The following is a 13,554-nucleotide window of genomic DNA, read 5'->3' on the forward strand; positions in this document are numbered from 1 at the left end:
ACAAGAGTTTTCATCACGAGCAAATCGAAAGAGTTGCTAGGCTGCTAGCTAGCAAGGACAAAACATGGGCGATCAATTCATAGCTCATATCCTTCTGCATAAATCGTGATTGGTAAAACTTTCATGGTAAATGTCGAAGTTCCTAAATATCATCTGAAGAGACGGATCTCCGACCTTCTGCCTAGATGGGATTCATGGAAGAAAACATTTTGGTCACTGTCAAGCAGATCCTCATCTGTTTCTTGAAGTTAAATGTATATTGAGCGTATTGAGTAACGAACCGAATATCCAACATGCAAACGTCCCTTTTGAAATTCAGCGCGAATCACCTCAACCCTAGTACCAATGATAGCTTGTTAGCTGATCTCAGCGCCTTGAAACTTCCAAATGACCATGCAGAAAAGCAAGAAATGTCTCTTGCTTCCATGTTAAGAGAAGTCATTGTGATGGTGCAATAGGTGGAGACATATCATCCCCGGGTAATTCGAAACCTGGCAGATGTGGCTCTATTCCTTTTTTTATTGCCATATCAGAGAAAACTAATATCAATTTTACAAGCTACTTCGTTGGCCAAGTCTTGGCTGTTTCATACTTCATATGTGTTTGCATTTTGCTGAAACAGAATAAAGTTATCCCTTGAATGCGTCAAATCAGAGTATCCTTATCCACCATAGAATGGAACAAGAGAAACTGCCATCTAATGATGTCATTAATTTAAGTGCCGGACAGGGACGTTGTCCGATCACAAAGTTTCTCCAGAGTCGAGTGGAGGAATACCACATTCTTTTCGGGAATGAATGGACTGTAAGCTTGATCTTCAAGAACCCGACTTTACTTGAATCAACTCAACAATGGAATTCATTTCGGCGTACAGTTGCAACTATCACAGTGAGAGAACTGTTAAATATTTTCTTGCCAAAATAGAGAGAGAAAGGGATGAGAAAGGCTGAGGAAAATGGGTTTCCTACTCCTTAGATCACCAAGTTACAGGTTTGAGCAGAACAAATAATCACAGACTAGGATAGATATAAGATTAGATGGGGAATGAGTTAGAGAAGTGACAAATGCTGAGCAAAACGAGTCCCTGCAGTAAATGTGAACAGCTTTAAGAAGAGCTTAAACCCAAGATACTTCTAGGTTGGTGAATCCCAAGTAATGTAAAAATGTCCGTCGTGCATCTAAGGAGATCGCAAGACGGACAGACTCTAGCTAGCTAGTTAGGCATCTTGTGAGATGTTTCCTAAATGGACATGCACGATGTTTTGAGGAAAATACACACCCCAAAGAATCTCGACGAACAGTGCTGACCTTTCTGGCATCTCATTGATCCGGTACCGATTTTTCTAAACCAGCATTTTTGGTGCAAAAGAGGTACTCTTAAACCAGAATGCAATTAATCTAGGGGAATAAAACTAAGAATTGCTTGCTCAGACAATGTCTGTTTCTGTATGTTTTGTCTGTGGCAGCAGGCTCATAAACATCAACGGAAATGCTGAGAAGGAAAAGACTTCCCAGCTATTATTTTTCCCGAACCTCAAAGGATATGCTCCATATATTCCTTGCACAGCATAGTATTCATAAATATATAATCTTCAAGAGTCAACACGTCAGTCGGTCCTCTGTGCATGTGAAAAAAGAAAAATGGTGCAGACGTCTACCCAGCCGGAACAGCCCATGCAGGTAGAAGGGAAGGAAACAGAAGTACTGGAGGAAGTGAAGAAGAAGAGTGACTCGACAGGCTTGCCATTTTATAAGCTTTTGAAGTATGCAGACGCACTTGATTGGATTTTAATGGCTCTAGGGACCATAGGATCCGTCGTCCACGGGATGGCTCAACCTGTTGGATATTTGTTATGCTTTCGGGAGTCATATCGACGACAAAGATGGCATGGTTCATGCTCTGAAAAAGGTAGATAACTGCACTTCGCTTGAATTCCTAGCTTACTGTCAACTCGTGGCTATATTTATTCCTAGCGCGCCTTTGAGTTCCAACTTACTAAATATGGATGATTCACACACAGTGTCATTGGAGCTTTTCATTCGTGTTTTTCTTCTTTGCTCTTTCAGGTTGTTCCATATGTGTGGTACATGGCCTTTGCAACCTTCCCTGCTGGAATCCTAGGTTAGCTTCTTTTGGTTTTCTTAGATGATGGAGATGCATATGTTTTTATTCAGTCGCAGAATTTCAGTTTTTTATTGACATGCACACTCGTTTCGCACATAATCGCCGTTCGAAAGTCACTGTTTACTAGGGCCCACTAGAGATTGCTTATTTTGGCGTGCCACTCCCAAACGTGGCATCAATTTTTATGGGATCGGAAGTATCGTAAAATCATTTATCATATTGGACTATTAGCAATAAAGTTAGTAAGAAGCAATGGATTAACTACAGGAGAGAAAACTACTAGTATAGAAAATATGCAGTAATAAAGCATTCGCGTGGCTTCCAATTTTCTGCAGAGATTGGATGCTGGATGTTTGTGAGCGAAAGACAAACAGCACGGATCAGATTAGAATTCCCAAGATCGCTCCTCAGACAGGAGATTGGAGCTTTCGATACTGAATTGTCGAGTGGAAAAGTCATTGCCGGAATAAGTACTCACATGAGCGTAATCCAGGATGCTATAGGAGAGAAGGTAGCAATCTCTCCCTCAAGTTGACTGCTCTTGAGATTTCCCCACCGAAGTTTGCCGATCATGCTAACAAAACTTTTTGCTAGCAGCTGGGGCACTTCCTTTCGTGCTTCGCCACATTCTTTTCTGGAGTCTTGATTGCCTTCATTTGCAGTTGGGAAGTTTCACTGGTCACCTTGTTTGTAGTTCCCTTAATTCTACTGATTGGAGCCACCTACACCAAGAAAATGAATGCCATCTCAGCTGCCAAAATGATTTACCTATCCGAAGCTACTGCTGTTGTGAAATAGGTGAAAAAACTTCACCTTTTTTAATTTTAAAAAATCTAAGAAAAAGGGAATTATCTGGAAATTCACGGGTTAATGTTTGACAACGGACAGACCATATCTCATATGAAAAAGGTCTTTGCATTTGTCGGAGAGGATTATGCAATCAAGTCATTCTCAGACTGCACGGACAAGCAATCCGTTATTAGCAGAGGAGAGGCACTGATTAAGGGAGTTGGAACAGGAATGTTTCAAGCAGTGACCAACTCCTCGTGGGCACTAATCATATGGATCGGAGCAATTGTCATTAGTGGAGGGAACGTCATAGCAGCAGTCATGAGCATCCTCTTGGAGCTATGTAAGAAAAGTTTACCTTTCTTGTAGGGTTTTTGGATGAGATTGTTTCGTCTTACAGCGACTAGAGAAGCAATCCAATGATGATCATCAAACTAGTTAATCTGCGCTTAACATGTGAAATAACATCATCCTACATGGGTTCTCTAAAGTTTTGTATGAATGCATGTATGATGCTTATCACTTTGAACCTCGTAAGAAGTTATCAGATGCCTTTAAGAATTTTCAAATCATGAAGTGAAGAAGATATAACTCTGATTATGGACCGTGGCTTCTTCTGCATTCCAGCTCAATCACTTATGCTGCACCAGACATGCAAGTATTTAACCAAGCAAAAGCAGCAGGAAATGAAGTATTCAAGGTGATCCAGAGAAAACCAAATATTAGCAATGCTTCGGGGGGATCATATTGAAGGAAATTGAGGGAATATTGACATAAGGAACATTCACTTTGCTTTACCCATCCCGAGAAGATAAAATGATTCTTCAAGGTTTTACACCGTCAATTCCAGCAGGAAAGATGGTGGCGTTAGTTGGTAGCAGCGGGTGTGGGAAAAGCAGAGTCATATCCCTGGTTGCGAGATTCTAGGATCCATCGGAAGGTCTGAAACCTTTATCCTCCATGCTCTTGAGCTGAAATTTGTTATCCTCTCCATATTATTCCCATGCTTTCACGCTTCTATTGCTCATGCACAAAGGTTGCTGACGATTGGGTAATATTGCATGTTTTCAGGGGTCATTCTCATAGATAACCAAAACATCAAGGATTTTGATTTGAAGTGCCTACGCCAAAATATTGGAGCAGTTTCCCAAGAACCATCATTGTTTGCTGGCACAATCAAGGACAACCTTAAAGTAGGAAATATGGATGCAGATGACCAACAAATAGAGAATGCAGCAATTATGGCGAATGCACATAATTTCATTTCACAGCTTCCAGATAAGTACTTGACAGAGGTAATATGCAATCTCCTAGCAACAGATGTAAACAAACGATATCTCCCTTGAAAGTTCTCAAGCTCTCACTAGAAAAAAAAAACTAGGATCCTGAGTTAAATTTTGGTGCCACGATGATGAACTAGGTGTGGCAAAGGGGCTTCCAGCTGTCAGGAGGACAAAAACAAAGAATTGCTATAGCCAGAGCCATTCTCAAGAATCCTCAAATTCTTCTGCTCGATGAGGCTACTAGTGCTCTTGATTCAGAATCAGAGAAGCTGGTTCAAGAGGCATTGGAGAAGGCCATGCAAGGAAGAACAGTGATCTTGATTGCACACAGATTGTCGACCATCGTTAATGCAGATGAAATTGCAGTCATAGAGAATGGACAGGTTGAAGAGACAGGAACGCACGGGATCTTGTTGGATACGAGCAAATTTTACAACAGCTTATTCAACATGCAGAACATCAGTGTTGTTCGTGGTGAAAGGTTGGCTGCCTCATAATAATTGTTTCCTACTGTTTGTGAATAACAATTATTTCGATTAAAAAAAAAAAGGTTCTCACTGGCCCATGTTGTTGATTGAATGACAGAATCGATATATCTTCGCAAGATTATGAAATTGACCAACCCCACGGCTCACCTCAAAGCAGAGTTTTAAGTGTAAAAGGTGCAGAGACGGAAGAAAGCCTCAGAGAAGATCCTGAGCAAGAGGAGCACAAGAAAAGATTAGAAGCAGTCCACTTCTTTAGAAGCTGGTTTGGGTTGAGGAGGACGGAACTTGTCAAGATAGCCATCGGCTCCATTGCAACCGGTTTCTCTGGAATCTCAAAGCCTGTTTTTGGGTTCTTCATCATAAACATGCAAAGCAGGAAGTTGGATGGTACTCGATCGCATTCTCCCTAATAGGGTTGCTATCATTAGTCTCTCACATCTTGCAGCATTACTACTTTGGTGTGGTCGGTGAGAAGGCCGTGACAAACCTTAGAAAAGCTCTCCTTTCAGGTAGCTGTCACTCGTTTCTACTAGCAGAGTCCTTTACAGTTTAATGCAGAATCCACTAGCTCCGAATTTGAGATTCTGCCCAAGTTGTGAATCATTTATAGAGTACAATTAGCATTGATTGTTCTAAAATCTTGTGGGTGTCCTGCACAGTGAATTCACTTGGTTTGAGAAACCCAAGAACAGCATTGGGATGGTTACTTAGCGAATCATCAATGATACATCCATGGTGAAAGTGAGAATTTCTGATCGCATGTCCGTCATTGTCCAATGCATCGCTTCTATACTGACTGCTACAGTAATCAGCATGATTGTAAACTGGAGAATGGGTCTAGTAGCTTGGGCTGTGATGCCTTGCGACTTCATTGGTGGGCTCATTCAAGCTAAGTCGGCCAAAGGATTTGCCGGCGGCTCTTCTGCAGCACATGGCGAAGTTGTTTCCCTAACTTCTGAGTCAGCGACAAATGTATGAACTGCAGCATCTTTTGCTATGAAGAGCAAATCCTGAGGAAAGCCAAGTTAGCGTTGGAAGTCCCAATGAAAGAGAGCAGGAGAAGCAGTATCAAGTATGGAATAATCCAAGGATTCTCTCTTTGTTTATGGAACATTGCACATGCAGTCGCCTTGTGGTACACCGCGGTCTTGGTCGATAGAGGCCTAGCCACATTCGAAAATGGCATAAGATCGTACCAGATTTTCTCTCATACGGTAGTTTCTATTACAGAGCTGGGGACGCTGATCCCTAACGTGATATCGGCCATGAGCATACTCACCCCTGCATTCCAGACCCTCGACCGAAAATCTGAAATTGAACCAGATGTGCCAGAAAATACACGGGAGGATCGAAGGAACTGCTGAGTTCCGTTCCAGAACATCAAATTCAAGTACCCATCACGACCAGAAGTTACCGTTCTGAAGAACTTCACGTTGAAAATTGAAGCTGGGACGAAGGTAGCTCTTGTCGGGCCAAGTGGTACAGGAAAGTCCTCTATTCCGGCCCTTCTGCTGAGGTTCTACGATCCGATGGAAGGAAAGGTCGTCATTGATGGGAAGGACATAAAGGAATACAACCTGAGATGGCTGAGGAGGCAAATAGGATTTGTGCAGCAAGAGCCCATCCTCATTAGCTCCTCCATTAGAGAGAATATCCGTTACGGAAACTGCGGTACTTCATTGCCTCATTGGTGCTTTTCTTGTAGCATCTTCGAACCTCTTCCCACACCGGTTCAACGCGCCGCACGCATCGGACCCGCGAACACCAGCAAAGCGTCGGCCCCATCAAAACCATTCTCAAAAGCCTCTAATCACCAATCATTAACTCCCAGCGCGAAGTATACGCCTCGATGGACTCACTCCTGTCGGACGACCGCACCGCGTCGCCTCCGATGATTCACCTCCGCCGCCCATTGCCTCCTTCGCCGTCGTCTTCGTCTTCAATCGGGACTGCGATCGCGGGAGAGAACGGTAAACGAGAATCAGAATCAGAATTAGAATGTGGCGTTTTTATTTTATTTTTTTCTTTTTTTGGTTGCTTAATTTTTGAATTAACGGTTGAGTGCGTTTGAGGGTTTGAGCCTAGAAGCGACCTCCCTCGCTAAAGCAAAGAAACTTCTGGAAGGAAGCAAGGAGCGACTAGCGAGACGACTTTTTTGCACCCAAGGACGCGACCTCTCTGTTATTTCGGATTTGGTCCCCTGGACATTTTGTCATTTCGCCCTGTATCCCGAATTAAGGGACCTGTTACCGGAAAGTGTTGTTCGGATTTTCGGGTGGCCCATAAACAGAAATATTGTATTCCGGCCAAGAAAAAAAAGAGTAGTGAAATTGTAAATGATGCAAACGCACCGTTTGATTCTTTTTTCCTCACTTCTTAATCAGAAGAATGCAAATGAAACTATATGATTATTGGTCCAATACTCACCTAAAATCCGTATAATTATTGGGCTTGGAGTCAACGAGCACTTTTTTTGTTGGCCGAAAGAAAGTCAACGAGCACGTTCACCGGCTAAAAAATAGTCAATCTTAATAATGGCGAAATTAAATTCACAAAAAATTTGTGAAATTTTGTATCCACTCTTGAAGTGGGATTTTGTTTGCCCTCGCCTATTTCGAGTTCATTCAATTTGATATGAAAAGCGATGTACTACTTAAAAGTGATAGCAGGAAGGGTTTGGGATACTTAACACGGTCTTAAAAACTAAACATGATAATACTTATTCGCACTCGAAATGAATTTAGACTCAAATAAAATACTCAAACCATTGTAATAAAGATGACATATATCTCCTCCTCCAATAAAATTTCCTCCTCACGTAATAGTCTTGGACAACGAACCCTAAAAGGAAAATTAATATCAATTTTTAAGTGCACATTTACCACTAAGATAACTTTAGCAACCTAGTAAATATAATAAGAATTTAATTAATCTCATCATTATTGTTATTCAGGGAGAGATCATCTTTTGATATCTCCTGCTATTACGCACTCCCTCGCCATTAAATCAAAGTTGTTTATTATCCCTTTTCATCCATCATTTTCAACATTATTCATAGCAACAATTGATATGCAATGAGGCAATAAATGCGAAGCGGTCACTGGAATTTCGTCAAGCCACGCTTAAAGCAGGTTATGTGCTAGCTAGACTTTTAAGCAAAGACTTTGAAACCCAAACTTGCTCCTCACAGCACTATGCTGAAAGTAGTCACTAGATTTTCTATTGGATCCAAGAGTCCAAACTATTACCAATGACATCTTTAATATGATAATGCTAAAAGATTAATTGGGCGCAATTAAGATCATAAATATAGTCACAAACATCTATAATATAATGATGGCCAAGAAAGGGGAGCTACACATGAAACATCATCAATACCACATTTCAATTCGCCACATATGTGATGGGATCAAATGGTTTTGATATGTGTCTATACTTGTGTAATGCTAATACTAGTAAACTCAAGATAAGAATCTTCATAAGTTATTGCACTAGTTGATGTAGTGGATATGGTATTATTGCCTTTGTCAGTAAAAGTTCCATCATCCTTTCTTGACATTTCTGTTGCATAAAAGAGTGGCTTGGGAGATATTTGTAGATCATCTACTTCTCCTTCAAGCATTTTCAAGACTTTCTGCATCGAAGGGCGATCGTTAGGATTCCATTGTATGCACCAAAGAGCAGCTATTATCATTTTCTTTATTATTTTCCTCTCGTCCTCACTAACTTCCATTGGAATTTCCAATTCTTTACTAAGTTGGTCATGAACCCATAAAGGAAAGTAAGTGTGACTCGAACACCCTGTAACCTTGTCCTCATTCTTCCTTCTAGTGGCCATTTCCATCAACAATTTTCCAAAACTATAGACATCGGCTTTGTAAGAGACGCCTCCAAGGTTCTTGAAGACGAGCTCCGGAGCCATGTATCCCAAGGTTCCTCTTGCGGCAGTCAGAGATACGGTGTTGTAATCCGTTGGATACAATCTTGCAAGCCCAAAGTCAGAAACTTTTGGGGTGAAATCCTTGTCTAGAAGAATGTTATGAGGCTTAATATCAAAGTGTAAAATTTGGATATCGCATCCTCGATGAAGATATTCAATCCCCCTAGCCACTCCGAGAGCAATCTTATACACTTCCTTGCATTCAAGAGAAATCCCTTGTCCTTGTGAGAAAATGTGCTTTTCCAAAGATCCATTGTGCATGAAATCGTAGACAAGAGCTTGTTTAGAGCCCTCAAAGCAATAACCAATGAGTCCAACAATATTAACATGATGAATTCTGCCAATGGTAGCTACTTCGTTGATGAAGTCCTGCCCATTCGTTTTTCCCTTCTTTAGAATCTTGACCGCCACCTCACGGCCGCTCCGAAGTCTTCCTTTGAACACGGACCCGTACCCTCCCTCACCTAGTTTATCCTTAAGGCCACTCGTGATTTTCCTAATGTCCGAGTAAGAATACCTTATTGGCAATAAGTTATTGTTAGATTGCAAAAATTCTTCAACATTTTGATCCATTGCTAAGTGTCTTCTCCTCCATTTGCATATTAGTAACGCCATCATGCATGGGGCCCCCAAGATGAATTTCACAATCATGAACGAAAGCACTGTATTTTTTATAGCCAATTTGTGAATGTGTTAGATGTTTGCATTTAGAAATTCAAAGTCAATTTCACAATGAGAAGACTACAGTAATGTTACCGATGCCGAAGGGTGCGAGCATCGCATCAAGGTAAGGGTCGATCCCTATTCCGCAATCCATATTGAGTTTGTAACAAGTGTAACCTGAAGAACATTTAAAAGACACTTATTTAGACCATAATCAAGCAATGTGTATATCGATTCAATCCACTAAGATTTGTGGGTAGAATTTGGACTAAATAGATAAACAATTGAATAGATAATGTATTTATTGTTATATGAATAACCAATTTGTGCTTTTGTTGAATGTTTGTATTTAGGAACACTAACTTAATTTCACAATGAAGATTGTATTGATGTTTACCGATGCTATAGAGCGAGATCAGTTCAATAACCCAGACAATATCGGCGAGGTAGACGATATCTGCAAATGAGATAGAATATGTAACAAGGGAAATCTGAAGAAAATAAAATACACTAATTTAGATCATAATCAAACAATGATAATTGAGTACATCAAGTTCAATCCACTAAGATTTACTGGCGGAATTCTAATTATTTAAATTAACAAATGAATAAAAATGTATTCGTTGTTGTACTTATAAAATACCACAACACCATTGAACTAACTACATGATCTTAAGCTCCATTTTACGTTTAGTGGAATTTCACATGTCTTTGACCAAATATATCCTAACAATATTTTGAGATATGTACATTAAAAGTACCATAACTTTCATATGACACTCACTTGAGTGTTATAATATATATATATATATATATATATATATATATATATATATATATATATTTCGTCACTTGAGTGCCACAAATTTGAATTTGATCAGTTAAGAGTTATCGGCAATTTGTCTTGTCGAAAATCCGACATGGATGCCAGCTTATCCTATGTGACATTGCCGTCGTTGATTTGGATAATTAATAAAAAAATTAAAAATAAAAACGATCCACGTCAAAATGAAAAATTAATAAAAAAATTTAGTAGGACAATTTGCCGAAAACGACATTTAAATGATTGATTTTACTTCAATGTAGCACTTTATAGCACTTAAATGAGCATCGTATAAAAGTTATGACACTCTTGCTATTCTTTATAAGAAATTGAACAAACTCAGAAGTCCTTACATTTCTTGCTCTTGCACTGTATTTGGTGCTCGGAATTGATGTCGCAAACGAAATAACCTTTGCAATACGTCTTACAGGCAATTGGAAACCATGAAAGCTCAAACCCATAAACCATTAGATCATGAATTTGCGCATAGGAATGAAGATTGTCTCCATCAGACCACCCTGGTATCATCGCCATATGCTCTATCGTGCATGCACTTTCCACATTTGAGACATTCGCATCGACCATGGCATATAATTGCCTTCTTGTACCGGAAAATTTTGAAAATTCGACCCTATCAAGGCATGGCGAAGCATCAATATATAACCGAGAAGCAACCGGCTTCATGCAGTTCACAATTGAAACTGTCTTGGATAACTCCACATTATTGGACATGTATCCCTCGCATCTATACCGATCTGATTTGTCATTGAAGAAGCTGTGGCATAAAAAAGAGCGGAGAGGAAGAGACGAGCAATTGCCTTTTTGCAGCTCAACATCAGCAGCCCTAATTGTGTAGTTGGTATAGTCGATGGAACTTACATGGTACTGCCTCGAGTACAAATCAAGAATAGTGCGGTTATTGACGCAGGCTAGCTCATAGTTAGGGTTGCCACAAACCTTCGGATAGCCCCTCAGTCGAAATGGATAGCTTATGTTGGCGATCTCACCACAAAAGGCATTGCACTGATTATTTTTAACGGAGATACTAAAAGAACGAGGTAGAAGGAGGAGGAGAAAGAGGAGGAGGAGTTGATCTTTGTGCATGGCTTATGCGATTGGAGGGAGCACGCATCAACTAAGCAAAATCTGAGTGTTTTAGTGTTGAGATGTAGAAGGAAGATAAAAATGAGAGGAATGATTTTGGTTGCTCTGTTTCTTTCCTGAAATAATGACGAGGTATTTATCATAAGAGGTGGATAAAATTCCCCGACGACAGCTAATCGTGTGGACGTGCGTGATTTGGGATTTAGCGACCTACATCGATGGGACGTATGAGAGACGGAACAGTTTGGGAATGGTCGGCTGAAAAGTCAAAAGCCAGTCATCTAAAATGCTATTGCCCTTGGGCCGGCAGACGTGCAGCGAGGAGCATTAGATTAGAAAAGATCAGAATTTTCCTTTTTTTTTGTGGGTCAGACAAAAGATCAGAATTTTTTTTTTTTTGATCTACAGCAAAAGATTAGAATTCAACAGCGAGAAAAAAAAGGGACTTAGGAGCTAGTCTAGAACTATCGACATCGGCTTTGTAAGAGATGCCCCAATGTTCTTTAAATTTAGAGCCATGTGTCACGGGCCGACAATTTCCTTAGCCGCGGAATGACCCGTGCTACGCCTGGCGAGCGGAACTTGCTAGGCCAGCCTTTCTTCTATAGATGTTCCACGAATAATACGATGAATACTTCTTTGTACGAGATCCTACCACGCCCAGCTTTGCTTGGGCGTCTAGTCCATCGAGTGAGACAGCAAATCTTTTTAGGTTCAACAACTGGTTTTGGCCTGCCATGGTCTTGTTAGGAGAGCGGCATCAGCTCCTGACCAGTTTATGCACGGAAAGCCAACCCCGCCTTCAGAACTCCTAAGTGATATAATCCTTCTATCCTAGAACTCCTAGCACCAACCATCCTAACGTCACTCCCACGGACCAGTTGTATTTGTCCCTTTTGCCTCCTCACTCTTCACTCGATAACTCCAAGCACCACTCACAAGTGTCACGAGTACGAGAGAATTCACGGACCATGACATTCTCCCCCACTCAAATTCGCAACATCCTCATTGCAGTCTGCTTTGTCGCTTCATTCCGTCCCTTAACCATTGATGCGCCACTTTTGGGATTTTACATCGAATGGTCACGCTCGCCCAACAAAACAGGTTTTGCTCCGTTGGTAGCCTCTTTTAATCTCAGCTGCTTGGCCATTCTTGGTCACCTGCACTTTCTTTGGCAAGTGTGGTATATTTCGCCAACTGCATCTTTTGGCAGCACCATTTCTTTGCTTACTCAGCTTCTTTGACCCCAGCAAACCAAATAGAGGTTATTTCCTTGTTGAAAACGTGACAGTAAACCTCTTCTTCGAATTCACCGATAAATCCAGGAACGTTATCCCTATTCAATAAAGGTTCGGTTCTTCTCGAACTCCCTATCGGCTCGGCGAGGAATCGACTCATCCTAGTACCATTGCCATCCTAGGAGCAAAGAGCCCAGCTTCATTTGAGCATCTTTTGCCCCCGCCATTCACTTTCCGCACACTAGGATCGGACCGGGCACTTATCAGTTCGACGCACTAGAGCGAGAAGTTCGATTCTCCGACTCATTCACTTATTGGAGGGATTCCTACTCTAATACCACTTGTCACGGGCCAACAATTTCCTTAGCCGTGGAACGACCGTGCGGCACTTGGCGAGCGGAACTCGCCAAAGCCAGCCTTTCTTCTATAGCTGTTCCACGAACAATATGATGAATACTTCTTTGTACGAGATCCTCCCACACCTAGCTTCGCTTGGGCGTCTAGTTCATCGAGTGAGACAGCAGATCTCTTTAGGTTCAACAACTGGTTTCGGCTTGCCATGGCCTCGTCAGGAAAGTGGCATCAGCTCCCGACCAGTTTGTGCACGGGAGGCCAACTCCGCCTTCAGAGCTCCTAAGTGATATAATCCTTCTATCTTAGAACTCCTAGCACCAACCGTCCTGAGACCAGTTGTGTTTGTTCCTTCTGCCTCCTCACTCTTCACTCAATAACCCCAAGCACCACTTACAAGTGTCACGAGTACGGGAGAATTCACGGACTGTGACACATGTATCCCAAGGTTCTTCTCATAGCAATTAGAAACATATTGTTGTACTCCATGGGATACGATATCGTGAGCCCAAGGTCAGAAATTTTTTGGATGAAACGTCTATCGAGAAAAATATTGTAAGGCTTAATATCAAAATATAGATTTGCACGTCACATGCTCAATGAAAATATTCAATCTCTCCGACTACTCCAAGAGCAATATCATACATTTCGTTGCAATCAAGAGAAGTCCCTTGTCCTCATTTGAAATTTCTCGACATGAAATAAGGAATACTCTTAGGGAAACACATAATAATAATAACAACAAAAAAG

The 13,554-nt window shown here is 41.1% G+C and overlaps 2 protein-coding genes and 1 pseudogene across 2 annotated transcripts; 1 reads left to right on the forward strand and 2 right to left on the reverse strand.

The window, feature by feature from the left end:
* LOC120289671 overlaps positions 1-7,763 on the forward strand; it is a 37,745-nt pseudogene extending 29,982 nt beyond the window's left edge.
* A 352-nt stretch (positions 7,764-8,115) lies between these two features.
* Positions 8,116-9,276, reverse strand: LOC120289672 (rust resistance kinase Lr10-like). Its single transcript, XM_039304987.1, has one exon. The coding sequence runs from the start codon at positions 9,274-9,276 to the stop codon at positions 8,116-8,118; it is 1,161 nt and encodes a 386-aa protein (XP_039160921.1).
* Positions 9,277-9,352: 76 nt separating this feature from the next.
* Positions 9,353-11,284, reverse strand: LOC120289673. Its single transcript, XM_039304988.1, has 3 exons — positions 10,465-11,284; positions 9,686-9,745; positions 9,353-9,465 (listed from the first exon to the last, which is right to left on the reverse strand). The coding sequence occupies exons 1-3, from the start codon at positions 11,213-11,215 to the stop codon at positions 9,353-9,355; spliced, it is 924 nt and encodes a 307-aa protein (XP_039160922.1). The 5' UTR covers positions 11,216-11,284.
* Between the last annotated feature and the right edge of the window lie 2,270 nt (positions 11,285-13,554).

Source organism: Eucalyptus grandis, chromosome 11 (genome assembly GCF_016545825.1).
Source record: "Eucalyptus grandis isolate ANBG69807.140 chromosome 11, ASM1654582v1, whole genome shotgun sequence".
NCBI classification, from domain to species: domain Eukaryota; kingdom Viridiplantae; phylum Streptophyta; class Magnoliopsida; order Myrtales; family Myrtaceae; genus Eucalyptus; species Eucalyptus grandis.